General features: G+C 38.5%; 2 protein-coding genes across 3 annotated transcripts; both read left to right on the forward strand.

Moving 5' to 3' along the window:
• Positions 1–3,443: 3,443 nt before the first annotated feature.
• LOC136413187 (transmembrane cell adhesion receptor mua-3-like) lies at positions 3,444–5,635 on the forward strand. Its single transcript, XM_066396580.1, has 6 exons — positions 3,444–3,691; positions 3,920–4,179; positions 4,225–4,420; positions 4,741–4,884; positions 5,033–5,200; positions 5,252–5,635. The coding sequence occupies exons 1-6, from the start codon at positions 3,444–3,446 to the stop codon at positions 5,439–5,441; spliced, it is 1,206 nt and encodes a 401-aa protein (XP_066252677.1). The 3' UTR covers positions 5,442–5,635.
• Positions 5,636–12,379: 6,744 nt separating this feature from the next.
• LOC136412912 (solute carrier family 35 member F3) lies at positions 12,380–18,580 on the forward strand. Of its 2 annotated transcripts, none has more exons than XM_066396166.1 (12): positions 12,380–12,514; positions 13,239–13,387; positions 13,437–13,621; positions 14,332–14,502; positions 14,560–14,728; positions 14,780–14,958; positions 15,015–15,158; positions 15,211–15,385; positions 15,538–15,627; positions 15,686–15,815; positions 16,718–16,747; positions 17,915–18,580. In XM_066396166.1, exons 2-12 carry the CDS (start codon positions 13,288–13,290, stop codon positions 18,030–18,032), a joined length of 1,491 nt encoding a protein of 496 aa, XP_066252263.1. In that variant the 5' UTR covers positions 12,380–12,514; positions 13,239–13,287; the 3' UTR covers positions 18,033–18,580. The 2 variants fall into 2 exon arrangements, with proteins under 2 accessions (XP_066252263.1, XP_066252264.1); XM_066396167.1 differs by having other exon boundaries at positions 13,440–13,621.
• Positions 18,581–19,126: the final 546 nt, after the last annotated feature.

The raw sequence follows: 19,126 nt of genomic DNA on the forward strand, positions 1-19,126 counted from the left end.
CCCTTAACCATTGAAACCACATCATTCTTCCTTGTAATTTTTTTGTGAACAGTTGCAAGTCTGGTCATTGTAAATTAGTTCTTTAGTGAAATAAAGTAATTTTTTAAACCTATTGTACAAAGTAAAGAAACTTAATTCAAGTAGTGTTGAAAAATGATAATGATTTGTTCGTTACGCGTGCGTTAGAAGAAAAAGTTGATGCTGTGCTTATTTTTGGTGAAGCTGGTCGAAACTACCATGCTGCTGAATAGTTGTTCAATGAAAAGTTTCCGGAAACTTCAATAATTCGCAAATGCTTGCGGAAGTAATAAAACAATTTACCACACAAGGGAGTGTTGCGCAAGCCAAGGGCACTGTCATCCTAGTGTATCAAAACACGCACATTTGAAAATTATCAAATCAGTAGTGGAAAAACCGCAACAATCGGCCTCGGCAATGGTGTTGTAATGCGAGGTGAAACCTGTCACTGTAAAAATAGTGTTGAAAAAAAAATTCCATTCCTACAAATTGAAAATTTTTCAAAAGTTGACAGAAATCGACCCTGATAAACGCATTGAGTTTTGCGAATTAATAGTCGCAAAAATGAATCAGAATAACCGGTTTGTCCAAACCATTCGTTTTTCTGATGTGTGTATATTTTTTTACAAATGGAAGAGTACACAAACAAAGCGTTCGGTATTTGAGCGACCCGAACCCGTATTGTTTTACGAGGAACATGCACAACATGCGCAAAAGTTAAATGTGTGGGCGGGAATCCTGGGAAACCACATAGTGGGGACACTATTCTTGGAAGAGAATCTAAACGAGAAGTTTTATTTGAATCTCTTGGACCAAGATTCCTTGAATTATTGAAAATGTTGAAGATAATCCCCACGAGTTTAATGAAAATGACGTTATCATGTTCCAACAAGATAATGCTCTTCCCCGCTATGTCCTGACTGTACGTAATGTGCTGAATGAACATATTATGGAAAACTGAATTGGACGACGTGGCTCAATTGAATGGCCTCCAAAATCTTCTGATTTGACACCCTTGGACGTTTTTTATGGGACTACATTAAATTAAAAATTTTTGTTACACCATTAGATACTTTGGCAAAATTTGTGGATTTATTAACCCACAAACTTTCGTAAATGTAAAGCAGGAATTTGTTGACAGGTTACGTTTTTGTTAAGAGCAAAATGATGGCCATTTTAAACATTTAATTTCCTAGTAACAAAAAAGTTTTTTTATTGTTTATGTAACATGAAACTGAATTTGTATTGCACTTTTACGACATTTATTTTTTTCTATTCGTAACTCTTTTTCTCAAACAATAATCGATCGACTTTGAATCATATTACACCATCAAATGTATTTTTGAAAAACTTTTAATTTGAGGCATCACTTGACCCATGTTTCAATTTTAAAAGCCGTTTTGCTCTATCGTTGACATATACCCTGCGGCTCTAAATTGTCTCTCTTCCTGTTAATTTATTTTTATTAACTTTTTAACAAATTATTACTCTTTGAAAATTCAAAAGCAGCATTAAATAGGACAAAAAAAACTATTTTTTGATGTTTAGTCATTTTTTTAACGTTGCTTACGTCATCTGTAACGCAAAATGGCCGATTTTTTAAAATTGAAACGTAGGCCAAGTTAAATTAAAGGTCTTTTGAAACTAAATTCGATGGTGTATTGCGATTTAAAATGAAATGATTGTGATGAAATGAAAATGATTAGTTTTTGAGAAAAACATATATGAATTTGGTAAAAAATGCCATACAAACTAAGTTAAATAGTATGTAAATAATGGAAAAACTTCTTTGTCAATAGAAAATTGGTTTGTTTGGTGCTCACAACGAACTTTTAATAATTTTTATTTATTCATTTCTTTTTATCAGACTTGTTTGTGAACACAAAATGGAAAACAAGCCAATTTCCTATCAATAAACATGTTTTTCATTGTTTACGTACTATTTAACTGAATTTGTATTGCATTTTTTACCTAATGTATACCTGTTTTTCACAAAAACTAATTGATAGATTTTGAATCGCAATGCACCATTGAGCATAGTTTTGAATGACCTTTCATTTAAGATACTATTTGATCTATGTTTCAACTTTAAAAAATAGGCCATTTTGCGCTACCGATGACGGAAGCAACATTTAAAAAAATGACTAAACATAAAAAAATAGTATTTTTTTGTACTATTTAATACTGCTTTTGAATTTTTTAAAAATTATAATTTGTTAAAAGGTTAACGGGGTGCAATTTAGAACCGCACGGTATACAAATATACGTCATACACACATATTAAACAAATGTGAAAAATAATATTTTTTTCCTATTTAAGGCTGCTTTTGAAGTTTTTAAAAATAATAATTAGTTAAAAAGTTAAAAAGGACAGGTGAGAGAAAGGGGTGGTTGACATATTAGAGCCGCACGGCATTTTAGACCGCAATTCAAAGGGTTGACGTCTGATGCGTCCCTCTCTACCCATCCCTATCAATTCTAGACTTTCAGAGGCCCAAAAAAACGGCTCTGCACATCACTCTAAAGTACACAAAGTGTACCACAACTGTTACAATTCCTCCCCCAGAGCAGCACTGACTCTTCCACGATTTACGATCTTAAGCAGTTGTGCTCTCGCCCTTAACATAAAAGTCTTGTTTAAATCCTGGAAGATACGGTCTTGGAACAATCACATTCTAGGCGACATTTCTCTTGCCTGCATTTTCCGCTAATCTGGATTGAGAAGTTGCAGCGACCCAGGACCGGAGCGTGATTTTCATTTATGCATTTCGAGTGCCAGTGGTGTAACACCATTTTTCACTCCGTGTAACCTCGACACATAGGGATTTCAATCGAGTGTCACCCTTTCTCTTTCCATCTCGTGCAGGCCACCGATGCGTATCTGCAAGGGCGCTAATAGGATATCGAACATGGTAATTTCTCCAATCCCTCTTGAAATAATACCCTACTTAACCGGAATTCATCCCCTTTCTCCATGTTCAACGAAGGATTTAATTAGGATGGAATCGGAGACCCGGGTATTTTGACAATGTAACTAGAGAACTTATTCACGGCTTTTTCGATGGTCTTACTGGTCCCCCCTGTTGCCCCATGTGCACGATTTTTGCCCGATGTTTGATGGGTTACTGCACTGGCCCCATCAATGTACGTCTCCGGTTTATTACAATGAAATATTAAGAAGTTCTCCGAAGCTTCCCTTGTCTCGTATTAAAATAAAGGAAATTCGCTCGTTATTTAAATGGAGAGGTGTAATCCATTTGTGAATTTAGAAACTGTGCTTCGCAGCCATCCGGGCAATGGACGAAATTTACTGCTTATGCTAATTTTCTCGAAATTGCATTCGCTCCCTTTTATTGTCTGAACATTTTTAAGCACCTTTAGGACACCAAATACCTTCCCGTTTCTGTCACTGTTAAATTCCAAAAATGCCTAATTTCGTGGCAATGGTTCTTCTCACAATTCTGCTCGCAAAGCGCGTGCCAACACTGAGCGACGCCTCAGTAAGTGAGTCCAAGACGAGTGATCAAATCGGCACCATCGAGGACACGCCAGACAAGGGCGAGCTTCCCTTATGGTACAAGCACGCCATTAAGGAAATTGCGTATTACTTAAGGGCTCATAAGTTTAATGAATACGATAGACGCTACAATAGGGCTGAGGAACAGGCAGAGAGGTAGGCAATTCCTTGATAATTAAATCCATCGCATTGTCCTCGTAAATTAGTGCTTAAGCAACTTAGTTTTAATTTGCGAAACATTGGGGATAATTGCGGCTGAAATCTGGAACGTCTTTTCAAACTGAAACTTTTAAAGCTGCCACGTTTATGACGTGGAAAATCCGCTATTAAAAGAACGTCGGACTTAAAGTCATTCAGAAAGTTGCTTAATTTTCGCTTCTGCAGGACTAATTATCAGCATTTCCCCAAACCGCCATTAAGGTCCTTGCATTGGGAGGTGCTCAAACACTGCGACATCTCCTTCATTAACTGCGTGGATTATTTGTGGAAGAAGTTGAGGAAGGTGGCCTTAAGAAGGCAGGATGACACTTCGGTAGTCGCCCAAGAAAACCATTGGTCAGTGAACTCGATCCAGGTGAAGCAAGTGGAAGAAGAGTGCCGAAAATTGAGGAAAATTGATGATACCGCTTCCGATCCCTTCGAAGGTTGTCGCTCGGATATTCCTCAAGGGAAATACACTCAAATTTCAGGCCCTTTGGAGAGGTTCCAATGGAGGTCCACGGCCAGTTTCTTCATGTGTTGGTACACCATGAATGAGCTTCCTTATTTGAGTAATTTAGACGAGTATTGCGACAATTTCGCCGATTGCCTGGATAACAGCACTGGGGTCAGCAATGGAGATCAACGGGGGAATAACGAAGTGCCGTTTGCGTGCGCGCAATACAGGTCCGAATCTGATATTTTTAGGAAATTTACACAGGATTCGCGCGAGAAACGCTCACAAGAATCACACTTAGTTCGCTGGCCCTGAGCGCTAAAAAATTAAAATCTAGATAATTTTACCATTAAGGGAAGCTCCGTGGCAACAACACAATCCAGAGGGATCATTGGCTAATTTCTCAATTTCTAAGAACACCATCTTCCAGACAAACGTGCCAATACTTTGATCTATTGGCCCTCAAGTAAATTGGCGCTACTCCATCTCTCCTAATATCCAGAGAGATTTTAAGTTTTAAAAAGCCCATTTTCCTTTCTCTTTTTCCTAGTTTTTGTCCCGACCCCTGCTGCCCTTACAAACATCTCTCGAAAGGGGAATCTTGTTGGGACAAAGAGAAAAATCCCTGCTTGCAGGAGAATCCTGCAGGCCAGCGGGAGTGCGGCTTTCATAGAGTGGAAAATCGGGATTTTAGGTAGGGTAAGACGTATCAGCAGCAATAATTGCATCTCGTGCACTTTAAAATGATACTTTAAGCGGTTGCTGCAGCAGACACATTGACGAAGGAGGCCAAATTACCAAACAACCCCGACATTAAATTAACTTGCAATTTGTGCTTGCAGTGACATGATCTTGAATCGATGGAATATAACATGTCAATGCCCAGAAAAGGGGTACGTTTGGAGCTCCATTTACGGTATCTGCGTCGATTTAGATGAGTGCTCTGAGTCGAAACTTCACACTTGCCATGGGGAAGGACAGGCTTGTTTAAACATGCCCGGAAGTTATAGGTGGGAGACCTCTTTTGAACTTCAAAAGAAAGGAAAATTAGACGTTTGTAGCTGCGTTTGCAAGTGGGGTTTTTTCCACGATAAGGTCCATGATAAATGCGTTGCAAGCGAAGCTATATCGAAGATTAAGCTCAGCAGCAAGGAAATGAAGGAATCGACAGATAAACCGAGCAAATGGAGAGCTTTTATGAGGGCAGTTCTCAACGTAATTGGAAGGCCTTCAAGGGAAGACCAGACCTGAACATTCGCTCAACAAAATTTTAACTACATTAATAGTCATATCACCCAAGGAGTAAATTTATGCGTTACCAGGCACTTCATACCTCGAAATGAAAGTTTTTGAAATTGTATCCCTCCGACAAAGCAATCGGATTATTTCGTAAACAAAGGGGGATTGTTTACTTAATCCTGAATGTGTTGTAAATTTTCAAAACTTTCCAGGGAACTGTTCATTATGTTAATGCATAGATGAGTTTTCGTTCGTGTCTGCCTAAACATATTGTTAATTTAATAAAGAATGCTTATTGTGAAGTTTATGTATTAATTTGTCTCTGGTGAAGCACCTTCTTTTCCAGCTTTTACAGGCCCGGGCTCACGGCAGAGTAAAACCTTGAGGGATGGCGTTATTTATCTTCTTTATCTTACCGTTTAACCTACTAATTTTTAACTACCCCGCCGTAAATTCTGGGGCTCAAAGCAAAACAGGTTGAATATAAAGACCAGTTGCGGTAAGAATTAATTTGAATGAGGCGGCGCTTGGTGCCCACTTTCGTAATATATTTTCTCAAATTAAGTGTAAAAAGCCAGGGAAAAATCGGCTTTCTAACATAACTAAATTTAAAAAGCTCCTTAAAGTCTTCTGATCAAAAGAGATTCTAAAGTAATAAGTAAGAATTCTTTTCTTCCTCCAAGAGCAGCATTGGAGGCATTAATGGCCAGCTCTTGAACCTCAGAATGTTTCCGATATTGGCAATCTCAAAAACTGTTTCGGCCCAATGGAGATATTCGCATAAAAAAACATATTTCGATTAAATTTTTTAAATTCTCCATTAATTTTCTCCATTAGTGGGCAAAAGCGGCGCTATTCGAAATAGTTCAGCGATTATTAATGCATTCACCATTAAATGCAGAAAAACTATTCAGAACGTGCTCGATATTTTTATTTCTATTTGATGACTCATGGCAAGGAACGTCCTTCATGCACAATATAGGGCCAACTATGCGCCTTTTGCTTCTCTTTCCAACGGTATAGAGCTCAAGTAGATAGCTCTTGGCGGTTTAAAAATATTGGCATTTTAGTGAAGAGGGCACAGAGAAAAGTGTGAAAAATATCCATCTTATGATGATTTTTAAAGCGTAGAACGGGGCTATCCCGCATTTTAGCTGGGTTGGGGATGATTCCATAAATTATGAATGCACGTAAATGAAAGGTATGAAGGTGTTGCTGCTGAAGGGTGATAAATGGAAGCAGTTTTTCGGATCAAGAAAACAAAAACACGTGCCGACAGAGCCCCCTAATTAGTTTGCCGGTCTCGTGGCCTTTTAGAAAATTTAATTTTATTTGCCATTTAACGCGGCACAATTAAATTTTTTCCTGCACGAAGGTAAAAAAGATAAAGGCAATATAATTCTCCATTCCTCTTCATTTGCTTTGCGTGGATTCTCTCAAACAGGAAAATAAAACAGTCGCCCGAATCCATTATTTTTCACTTAGCCAGTGCCATTAAAAAGGGCGAACAAAGCACCGAAATGTGTTTTGCAGAGGACATCCAACGAGGAATAGACTCGTGCCATTGTCTGACGATTATAGTTTTAAACGAAAATCGCGACTTTCTGATTAAAAACTCCTTCCGAAATAAAGGGCCATAAAGCCGGTTTATGTGGAGGCAATTCCGGCAGTATATTTGCCCGCTAAAAACTTTAATTTAACCGAAATAAGCCGACAGAAACGTATAAAAATCTGGGGAAATTTACAACCCCTTGCAAGCTTGTAAGTACTAAAATATTGCTCTGGAGGTTTCTCGCTTCCGCCCGCCAAAAGAACCATTTGCAACAAAAATGGCCGCAATAATTTCATTTAATTTCATAAGTAAGGCAGTAAAGTAAAGGTCTCTTAAATTAGCGAGGCCAGATCTCTAAAAATGAGTTTAAATTAAAATGAAGGAAAGGGTCCGTTTAAAGGGCCAAATTTATTTACGTTTTGAGCTAGAACGAATCCTGGTTTCGTATATTCATGATTTCTAGTGAAAAATTAGAGCTCCATCGTTGTATTCCAATACCGAACCCTTAGGGGCTCAAAGTTGCAGTGTAATCAGAACCGAAATTTCTTGGGTCTCCCAGGACGTCGTAGTCCTGCCACTTTCCTTAGAAAGGGGCGAAGCGAGGCAGGAATTTCTATTCGAATTTTCATTCGGAAAATTATTTTTTCATATCAATCTAATTTACGAGTCCTGAACCTCTTTCCAAAGACAATCACCGCAAATTATGACACTAAAATGGGTAGTTTTACCTGATAAATAATGCAATATAAACCGTCCAAGTTCAATCTACCTGTCGTGGAAAGGGTGGTAGATTGTTAGTAAACTGAATATGCTAGAAGTTACTGGAAATTTGGGAAGGCAAGAGCAGCATTAACCCCTGTGGAAGTTTTAATAAGTTTGATATTTATTAAATTAGCAGGAGAACATTCAAGAATTCGTTGAAAGCTCTAAAATGCTCCCAAGAATGTTTATAGAACCTCTAGGAGAAATTCTTTCTTTATGGTTTCTGTAAACCTACATTTTATGATATTGAATGTGCGACCAGATTGAAATCGTAGTATTTTAATTAAAAATTTACGACCTGAATCCGAACACCCATATAGTTTAATTGGATAGGGCATTTATTGCCGAGGGAAACTGTTTCATTTTTTGGTCTATTTTCTTCAATTATCGCCTTTACTTTGTAGCCATTTATGCCCAAATCCATCCTCTGCCCATCTGTAATAGTCGGTTGTAGCCAATGGCCGCAAGGGAGATCTCCATTTTGCAGTTTTATGACTTACTTCACACCTGCTTCTGAGTGAACTCTAAAAATTTCTATTAAATATCTTGCTTATCAAGTTTTGGTGTCATGTTCCCATGAAAAATTGATGGCTATTGCTCGTAAACCAAATGCAACGCCACCAAAGGTCCTTAAAAAAAATCCCTAAATATTTAGTAACCTGCATTAAAGTCACCGAATGGCAACACTGCAACTCTCTTTTATCTTCAAAGACCACGTGGCTTGTATGGTGAAAGTCAGCTGCCTCGATCAGCGCACAGTTGCCAGATCGTGAGTAGTTTTTGCAAATTTAAACTAACTGCTAATGATGGACTGAGGCATTAAAGCGAAAGTTACGAACTTGTCCAGAGACAATTAGGAAAAATCCCCGTAGGCCTTGTACCTTTCCCTTTCTTTGGGAGTTCATTTCATGTTCATCGAAGACCCTTCATGTAATGTATTATGTAACGATAAAACCGTTTTGTTTTACGTCAGTATTTCTATCTGCGGTCGCACTAATCAGCATTCAGTTCGGGTCTCGGATGGCACGTGACCCAAATAACTGTCGTGTATGGCTCGAACAGGATTATTTTCGCCTTTTGTCTGAACGTCGTGGACTTTTTATTCTCTGACCGATGAACAAAATCGTGTACGTTCTAATCAATCAACCTGAAGAAAAGACTGTCAGGGAATAGGAACTGCCCTCCCTTTTTGTTCTTATTTTCCAATGGAAGTTTGCTGTGTAATCTGGTCGGGATGCCTCGATAAAGAAACGCGGCAACGTCGCGCAACAAGAAAAACCACTAGAGATAGTCGAGTAGTTAAATTCTCGTTCGCCATCAAGGCCAGAAAAAAGGGGATACGTACTCGATGTTTCTACTTTTGTCCTACTTTTTTATTTAATATTTGAAACTGTTGTAGAGACTTCCAGGGGATCGCCAGAGCAGGCATAAGAAAGAATTCAAAGCAAATGTAATTTCAAGTTTATTCAGCGGTACTCATTAAAGATCTCACATGAGCAATCATAGGACTGAGAGCGATCAACTGAAATGCGAGATTCCCCCCGGAGCTGATTAATTATTCCCCATAACCCTCTTTGATCGTTACCAGCATTAGCAAATCGCCCGGAGGAACGCAAAATTGTTCGGCAGCCCTGATCATTCTTCTGCAGATTTTTTTTATAAATCCGACGAGTAGAGCAAAGAAGCTGATCGCGGTGGAAATGGTCCTTGAAAAAGTACACGAGACGAGCTGCTCAAAATATTTATCTGAAGTTTCGAATGTGTTTTTTGCTAATTTCCTGTACGATCGACAAATTGCAAGAAATTGGCGTGAATCTGAGCGTTCAAGTTGCGTATCTCTAGCGTACCTCTATCGGGTGTTCAAGTCGCGGACTGCCCGAAAGTATGTTGAAACTTGAACGGTGAACTGCAATTTCGCGCAAATCTAAATGGTCTCTTTTACACACAAAATACTGAAGTATCAGCCAGTGCAGTGACACTCGGCTTCGCCCCGCATCAATCAAAATATTGTGTGTCAAGGGAGTTACTCGTGCATTTCCATTATACAGGCTCGAAGATCCTCTTTTTGGTTTTGTTTTTTAATTTACCTCTAGAGGGATTTATGGCTTTAGCGTTAGTCAGCTCCATTTAGTTAATGTCTTCGCAGAAACGTGCGGCTAATCCTGTTAATTATTTCATATAACGAAACTTAAAGCAAAAAGTCTGAATCCCTTTCCGGTAGCCTCGACCTGCAAAATCTGGCATAATATTGCTAAAGGATTAAGTGTGATATATCACCCGACAATGTTACGTGAACAAAGATAAATCGCGCATCCGGTTCTTTTTAATTTACAGACTCCTTCGTCAGGAGAAACGTCGGTTTCTTGCCAACATAACTGACTCGTTGTGCGGCCATCAAACATGTTAAAACCGAAATTAAACTCCCAATACTTGGGGGAATGTGACATTCTGAGCCAACAATCCATATTTTATTTATATTTTAAGGAAATCCTAAACCATATGCACGCAAACACGTTTCAGCAAACAGTTCCTACTTGCGAGCAGTCTGCCTTTAATATTAAACTTCCTCGCAACATGGCAATCTTGGCAACGCCTTCGCCCTCACACGATTTTATATATTTTATATTTCTGCCGACGTGTCAACAAGGCGAAATAAATAGCAAAAACCTGCTGTGCTGGCTCGCAGCTCGTTTGAATAATATATGAAATGGTTTAGAAATGTATAATGGACCCGGTCGGCGTATATCTGTGCAAGCTGATACGAAAAAACCCAATTTCTATTCACGAGATTCTAAATCTACACTCCAGTTTACCGCCTGAAATGAGAAAGTCGGACCCGTCGATACAGATAGAGATGAGAAGTTTGTCTTTGTCAATAGGGGATGTGGCAGCAACCTTTGTACGTTTGGTTACAAAAGGCTTTTCAGGCCGGAAGTCTCCAAATGTTTTTAATTTAATCAATTCACTTTATTACTTAGAGCGATTCAGGCCAGGAGCTTTGAAAAAAAATTCAGCCGTGCCGCTTACGTAAACACCTTTTTTCTTCGTTTTGTTGTGGTTACTGCAGAATCGAAGTTCTTGCCATTCACATCGGCAAACCAAATTGACTCCCGACAAACCAATAAAGATTGGCATAACGCAAAGAGCCTGTGAAATGCCGCAGCCCATATGGTCGCTGTTGTTCCAAAACAACAGATGTTAATTTCCCATTGTTGCCATAAACGTGTGTCTTTGAACAGGTAATTATTAAATTTCTGGCATAACTGATATGTAATCGATGGGTCTCTGATTATACCTCCGTTTGACAACCGTTATTAAACCGGAGATATATGTTAGAGCGCCAAATTTGCCGCCACATCTGACTCTATTTGTATGTATTGGCAGGAAATTTGTAGATTTATTACACCACTACAAGGGGGATTATGGTGACAAGCGCCAGAATGGTCTATCAACGGTGAGAGCGATCTCCGAAACTTGAATAATCTAATTAAAATTAAATTGATTTAGCAAAGGATTCTTTAAATATTTACAATTTAGTGTTAGAGTATCAGTATAAATTTGGAAGTTTGATTCCAGAATATCAAAAAATGCGCGAGATTCAGCTTCAGTGCTTAGAATAACTACTATTATCGATGACTGATAAGGCAGTGATAGGATATGGCGTATTTAAATGCGTGGCGCCATCTGCAAATTTCCTGTCTAAATAGAACCAATCGATGTACAGATTTCTTCAAGAACTCCAATTTTCAGCAATATAGAACTGCATGCGCCATCTTATGACTGTTCACTCAAACTTCGAGAGCTAGTTAAAGGACTTGTATAGGAATTTCGATATTTCTTAGATTTTGAATAGATTTTCAAGCTGCAGAAAATCTTAGCCTAAAGCGCAATTACGCGTTGATCCTAAGGGTCAAATTAGATACTTGTTGATAATTTTATCATGAGCGGAATTAAGAATTTGGGCACTGATTTTATGCAGGTATAACGTTCCTGGTAACATCAGCAGGACATCATAAACTCAATCAAAGGACATCATAAACATAAATAAAGGCCCTGAAAGCCCTCTATCTATTTTTTAACTCAAGCCGCATTGGCATGTCTTTCAAATAACGAAATTTTGAATATAATGTAATTATAAAATGCCCCGTGTATTGAATATTAGGACATTAGAGCTATAGCAAAGTTAGTGGTGCTAAAAGTTTATATTTAAATGTGTTAATATTAAAACCTGTCTGATACGCCATTGCACTTTCTCGGCGACTAAGGTAAATGCCGCGGATTTTAAAAGAAAGTTAGAGCTTTCAGATCGTAACAAGGCAGTGGCGTAACTGGTCTTAAGACGTAATTATGAGTTTCTAAAAAAACTGTACAGGTCAGATTCAGTGCTGCTTTTATTAAATTTTAACCAGAGACATCCCTGATGGGTTTACACGTACAATGAATTTTCTGGAAAATAATAATCATCAATCAAACCTGTTCCTCCAATAAAAACAGGACAATTTTCCATTGTTCCCTGTACACTGCGCGTTTAACAACCTGACTTTAAACTTGGACTATCACCGCCCATGGAAATCGATGCCTGCGCACATACTGAGCGTTTCCAAGTTTCCACTTTCTGGATACACTTAGTGCACTATTTCCGGCCTTTGCCGTCGTATGGCCGATTTCGCTTTCGGGGATAACTCGATCGAGGCACAATTTACCAGAATTTTGTGATGTGTCGATACATGAACCTTTAGGTTTATTTAATGTTTGAACGAAGATGAGAAAGGTAACGGTGATTACTGTTTGATGTATTGAATTCGAATCGTTTTTCTAATGTGCATTTGCATGGGGCTGCAATAATCAGCTGGACTAGAGGTTTCTTTACAGGGTAATTAAATTTCGTGACCTGAGAGCGCTTAGCAAAATTTTATAAACCTCGCCGAGGCAGATCCGTATTTTTTACGAAGAACATCACATAAACTTACCTATTTCCAGGATGCATAAACAGTTTACCCGAAAGCGTGCATTTTTAAGTCCAAGTTAAAACCCGCATTTTGGATGCAAATATGAAAATCACTCTCCCACTGTGCCTCAATTACTCACTTTCACCCCATTGTGGCCCTTGAACTTTTTCGAATAATACTCTATTTATAGTGCCTCTATTCCGATGATTACGACATAAATAAATTAGAAGGCGGCTAAAAATCAATTGTGGCAGTTCCTGCCAGATGCCAAGAATGGTATTCGTCTCAATTTTCCCGAGAACTCAATCTTGGCGACTTAAGTTTCTCGACCAAATGGCGAGTGCACCCACAGTTTTATTCTTTCCCGAATATTAATTACTGGAATTAATTATATCACTTAAGCTACTTTCAGATTGCGTGTTTAGACTTAATTTAGCACTCCATCAGAGCGACATATCCATGAATATTTGCCTAATCGGTTTTATTTCTGGTCGACGCTTGTTAAGCTGCAATAAACTCGCTTTTACGGATCAGAAGTGTTTGCAGGAACAATGAAAATCTCAAGGGAGATATAGAAATTTATGACATGTGAATAATGACCAGGGATAACGACATTCACACCATCTTCAATCCTAGAGCCTCCAGTCGAACCCGCACCCCAAGCGTTTTGGTTACAGATGAAGGGGTAGCTAATGGTGAGCCTTTGCGAATTTTTGCAGGAAGATGCAAATTTTTTGGGTCAAGCAGGTCCATCTTTCGGTCATTCCGATTCGGTGGGTAGTCAACCAGACTCAGTTGAACCGTTGTCGCCTGCTACACCCCAAGGAACGGTGAATGGTACAGCCAATGGAACCACTGTTCCTCCAGTGGGATTTAGGGGGAAAATAAAAAGTTGCTCCGCGTCGTTTTGTTCCAGATCTGCCAGGAAGGTTTGTATTCAGAGTAAACACATTTCATTTTCATTCAAACCGGTAACAACATGTTCTCCGATTAACTGCTCGTATTGTGCTAGAGCTTGCGTGCTCTTAAATGAATCGCGTGTCTGCAATTGCACCGATTTACTTGCAAACACCCCAAAAACTCACAAGAAAACCTCCCTTTTGTGCGTGATTTGTTTTTCAGTTTTTATTCGCATATTTTATTAAGCACGTAGTTTTGCTTTACACTGTTTACGTGCTTGTTAAAAAATTTTAAACCTACATAAAGTGCCTGGAGAGTGAATGTTTTTTGCCCTTAATTTAGTAGTTGTATAGTATGAGTCAGTTTACGGCAGCACAACGGAATTGCGTGTTTTTAGAGCAATTTTTGTCGACATATCAATGGAAAAAAGATACATGGTGATCCATGTTTAATAGTGCTTTGGGTACAACTCTGGAAATTACATCAACCTGTATGTTAAGTTATATTGATATATTACGTAGTTCATAAAACTGACTCACCCTATATATTAAAAGGATATAAGGTCAGGTTTCTAGACCATATGGTGAATACGAAATACATGTTAATTTTTTAATTTCATAATCCTAATTCTTATTATACAAAAACTGTTTTAATTTTACGGACAGAATTCGAACATTTAGGCGACACCATGTAAAGTACCCCATTTTCATTTCTCCCACGAATATCAATAAAATTTCAGATATATTTCGGAATATGGGTCACCATATGTGTGACTGCATCCTGGGTTGGCGCCACCCATAGCATCAAATATTTGTATTTAAGACGCCCGAAGGACGAAGATTACGACGATCCAATTTTAGTGCCTCATGACACCACAGATTTGAACATGACTGTAGTTCAAACCAAATATGTAATATTATCATCTTTAACAAATTTTGCTTAAATTGCCCCTTGATCGTGATTTTAGACGGTTGCGTATCAGGCCCCGTTTTTCACCACCTGGTTTGTGACCAACTGGACAATGCTCTTTTTTCCTTTGTATTTCATAAGTAGATTGAGTAGCAAGAGATGCGAGTCCATGTCCGACATACTCACTGAGAGTATAAGAGATTTTCGGGATAAAGGATTCACTGCAGGTAGAATTATGCATAGGAAATTTAGGGTCAATACAATGAGGAGGATTTTAGTCAGATTCATGACAAGATGCAGTTTGTTCTGTCTACTGTGGGTGGGCACTAATTACATGTACATTCTTTCCTTGAAAATCCTGCTGGCCACCGATGTTATGGCTTTATTTGCGACCAACGTCTCTATTGTCTACCTCCTGAGTTGGGTTATTTTGCACGAACAATTCGTTGGTATTCGCGTAAGTGCCATTTCACCCCTCTTTTCTCCACCATCAACTCTTATTACCACCAATAGATTATGGCTGTGATAATATGCGACACAGGGGTAGCTCTACTGGCCTACATGGATGGTATCACTGGTAGTCCTACTCTTGGAGGGGTGGTCTTGGCCACTTCTGCTGCCGCAGGCTCAGGGGTATATAAAGTACTTTTTAAAAAGGTATTTTGGGGGTTTAATTTAGGATTTGATTTAATTAATTGGTGAATTTTAGGTGATAGGGGACGCCACGTACGGCCAAGTAGCCCTATTTTTCTCACTCATAGGGATGTTGAATGCAGCTCTATTGTGGCCACTCAGCTTGGGGTTGTTTCTAACGGGAGTGGAGACGCTCCATTGGGACAAATTGCCATGGCCGGCGTTGTTGAGCGCCAGTTGCCTATCTCTAGGTAGGACTAAGTATTTCCATTAACTTGACAGCAACAATGGCCACAAAAGAGGTGGAACTATCTGCGAACTGGGTCACTATTAGATTCTCCCTTTCTTTGATTTAATCGATATTAATTTAAAAGTTTCTCTGCCAAACCTCACGAACTTTCAGTTGCCAATTTACTGGGGAACTTCAGCGTCGCCCTCACTTACGATCTCTTTATTACTTTGGGCTTAATCACGGCAGTTCCAGTCTCCGCAGGTGACTCCTTTTCTATTCCCAAACTAACCCCAAAAGGCAAAAAACCATTTCTTTCCAGCCTTAGATGTCGTTTTATATGGGGCCCAGTTCGAGGGGATGAAACTAGCGGGGATTATCCTAATAGGGGTGGGATTTTTCCTGGTAATGTTTCCGGATAATTGGCCCGATTACATCACGCGTTTGTTGAGGTAAGTCGCAGTTTAATGTAGAGTGATGAGAATTTGGAGTGTAAATAATAATCTTTAATGGATGAGTGTCATCGATCATCATTTTTAATTCAAATGTTCGTGCATCACAAGGTCTCTATTTCCTTGAAAGCTTCTAATTTGTTTTAAGTGAGAATTGGTACAAGAACAAGCTTGACTTGTTAAGAGGCAGTGTATAAGTAAAATTGTTAGCAAAATACTCTATATCTTTACAGAACAACAACTCGTGTCATCCATGGAAAGGTCAGTTCTTGTAAGCCAGATTTTCCTAATAACTTGCGTAAATTTGCCTACAACATAGAGGCCACCGTTGATTTAGTTTTGCGTATACAGGATGCCCCAGCTCTGTGTAGGTGCTAGATATCATCGTCCCTGTACATGCTAAAAATAAAAATTGGGGACCTTCCTTTTCTAATCACCAACTTTTTCTTCTGGCACGCACAGTGATGCCGACGATATTCAGCGTCTAAACAAAATTGGGACACCGTGTATACAAATCCCGGGATTCCTATACATTACAGATCGCTTATTTACATACAAATGGCAATTTTACAAGGATTCCCTAGTTAGCACCAGAGAATCACAATAGGAAAAGCAAACATAGATTTCATAAAACGGCAACCCTGCGACATTCTTTTGTTGTATTGTAATGATCCCATTGCATATGCGACACGTCACTCTGCAGGCTGCCATGTTAAGGGCAGTGTTGCCACGCTTTCAAGAAAAACTCCAGTTATGGGGAATATTGTTAAATTGCCACTTCACCATTTGCTTATTGGGCACAACACCCCCCGATGCACTTAATGAGGCACCCAATGGGGAGAAGTAATTAAGCTAGATTCGAAGCCTTATCAGTAATATGCTATAGAGTAATTTTGTTGCAGAAGTATCATCATGTTAACACACAGTGCGAGGTAAGTAGGATCGGTACTATTAAAATTCGCCATTTTTGTTCATATAATTGGCATGCATATATATATATATATATACATATACTGTGTGTTTGTTATTATTCTTCAGTATTTTTCATCTTCAGTTTTAGTTCCAGTGACACAAAAAATTTAAAACACACACACACACTTTTAGCCAGTTCTCTAGATAGACTTTCTTGAATTATTTATTAGCTAAAGTATCCTTTTCGATTTTTTTTTAGTATGCCCGCTCCGAACAGGGGCAAAAAACGTGAACTAATGTATGTATGTGTAGTTGGCTGTGTCGTTCTGCTGATGCTGTACAAAATTCGATAGAGAACCGTTTTATTGTAGTTAGAGAGATTTCTTTGGAAGCTGCACAAAGTCAATAAACAGTTCAATTATGAAGGCCGTGCGCCAATCGCTTCTTGTACAAAACGTAGGCGTAGGTTTTATAGATGTTAAAGTATTGTGCCCCTCGAATTTTTCAATCCTTGACAATAATTTTCTTGTCCATTGTATTATAGTCATTTTAATTGCTATTTGATTTACAATGTTTGTTATACCTCCTGCCGTTGATACATTTACCAAAATACAACGCAAAATACCGCTATCAATATGGTTTAATTTAACTCCTTTTACACCGCATTTTATTTATTTTCCGTTGCTTTTCCAACAACTCTTACACTCACGAAGGAAATTAAGCAATTTCACCCCATTGTGCAACTTAACTGAAGCTTTCCTAATTTCCCTTCATGACCCACATTCTTTTGTACTCATCACCATCATCAATCACTTTGAACACACTCTCTAACATACCTCTATCTCTTTGTCTGTCCTTTTCTTAATCACGTGTGACTGTGGCTCTATGTGCGTACAAACACGGGAAGACCATCTTTCTCCAAGCGAGGGGCTCTACCAGTCACCAGCTTCTCCAATGAGGAGCGACAAGGCCGAGAAGTCACCTCTGTCACAATCAGACACTAGTGTGATAATGAGTTAAACTGTGAGTGTTAATTGTTGTCGTTGTTAGAGCTTTCGTGTCTCTAGTAGTGTATCCTTAGTCGCATTGTTGTTTTAGAGATCCTATTGAGCAAAAACAAGGTAACGACGCCTCAGAAAATCCAGCCTTTTCTGAGTATGAGAACAAGGGGTTTCTGTCTTTTTTAGGTGGACTAGGCGGAACCGTCATGGGACGCTGGGAGGGATTCATAGGCGAGAAGTGATAGATTATAGGACGGGCTACATAAGGTCTCACTTGAGGTCGCCCTCAGGCCGAGTGAGATGATCCAGTCACAGTCCTACCATCAGGAGCAAAAGCGATTCCTTGACCATTCCAGAGGCGACTGGTCGATCCAGTTTACCCGAGAATCTGTTGGGGTACTATTACGTGGAATATGTGTAAGTAGGTGAAGGGTTACGACGGAGTACCTAAAGTAGGGTATTAGTAAGGCTGTACTGCTTCAGAGGTGCTCACGAAAAAGTTTAATATGTATGTACTGTAAAGCAACATCAATTTTAGGAGTAATTGTTGGTGAGCTGTTTAAAAGAAAATATCAAGAATAAATCATGCAATTTAATGATCAATTTAGTGACTGTAAAAACCTCATATTTACGTATATCTTTGTAAGTGAATTTTATATTTATATCTTTTACCACCAATAAAGGAGTCATGGAGATATTTCCAACACACTTATTCAATATCAGCTCCAGTTTTTAGAGGGGATTTGCTTACTTTTTGTATATTTGATATTGTGAGTATTTGTAGTACCAATTTACTTGTTGTACTTGTAAGTTAATTAAGGTTATTCATGTAAATAAATGTATTCAAAAGGAGTGGTATATAAATTCCCAGCAATGGTGAAGGTGCTTCAGAGATGGTTTATTCATAAAGGCACTTTATTGGTACGAATCCATATCAACCGTACCATTACAGGTTCATGGTGGAAGACCGCTTCAATGAGACTTTATTGCTTATTAATTCAAAATCAATATTTTTAATTTATTGTAGAATCGAATAACAGCTGGTGGTAAAATAAATTCCACAAGAAATTGTTCTTGATTGATACGGTAAACCCATCAGTTCTGGAAGCTGAACTATCATTCTAGCCATAGCCAACGCATTAAAATAATGCTAGCCCTTAAAATTAGAGTAAAATTGTTATCGCATGAATCTTTGGAAGCGGAATAATGGACGAGCTAAAAAACATCCTTATTGGGAACTAATAACCTCTCAAACCTCTTAACAAATACATTTTTAATATAGTTTAAGTAAATCTCTTTCCACTTAACTAACACAACTTTAACTGGTAAGTTTTTTGTATTTTATTTGTTTTAAAACCAAATTTAATTTTTTGTTATGTATTCAACTAATCTGCACTA

The sequence above is a fragment of the Euwallacea similis genome, chromosome 13 (assembly GCF_039881205.1).
Source record: "Euwallacea similis isolate ESF13 chromosome 13, ESF131.1, whole genome shotgun sequence".
In the NCBI taxonomy this organism is placed as follows: Eukaryota; Metazoa; Arthropoda; class Insecta; order Coleoptera; family Curculionidae; genus Euwallacea; species Euwallacea similis.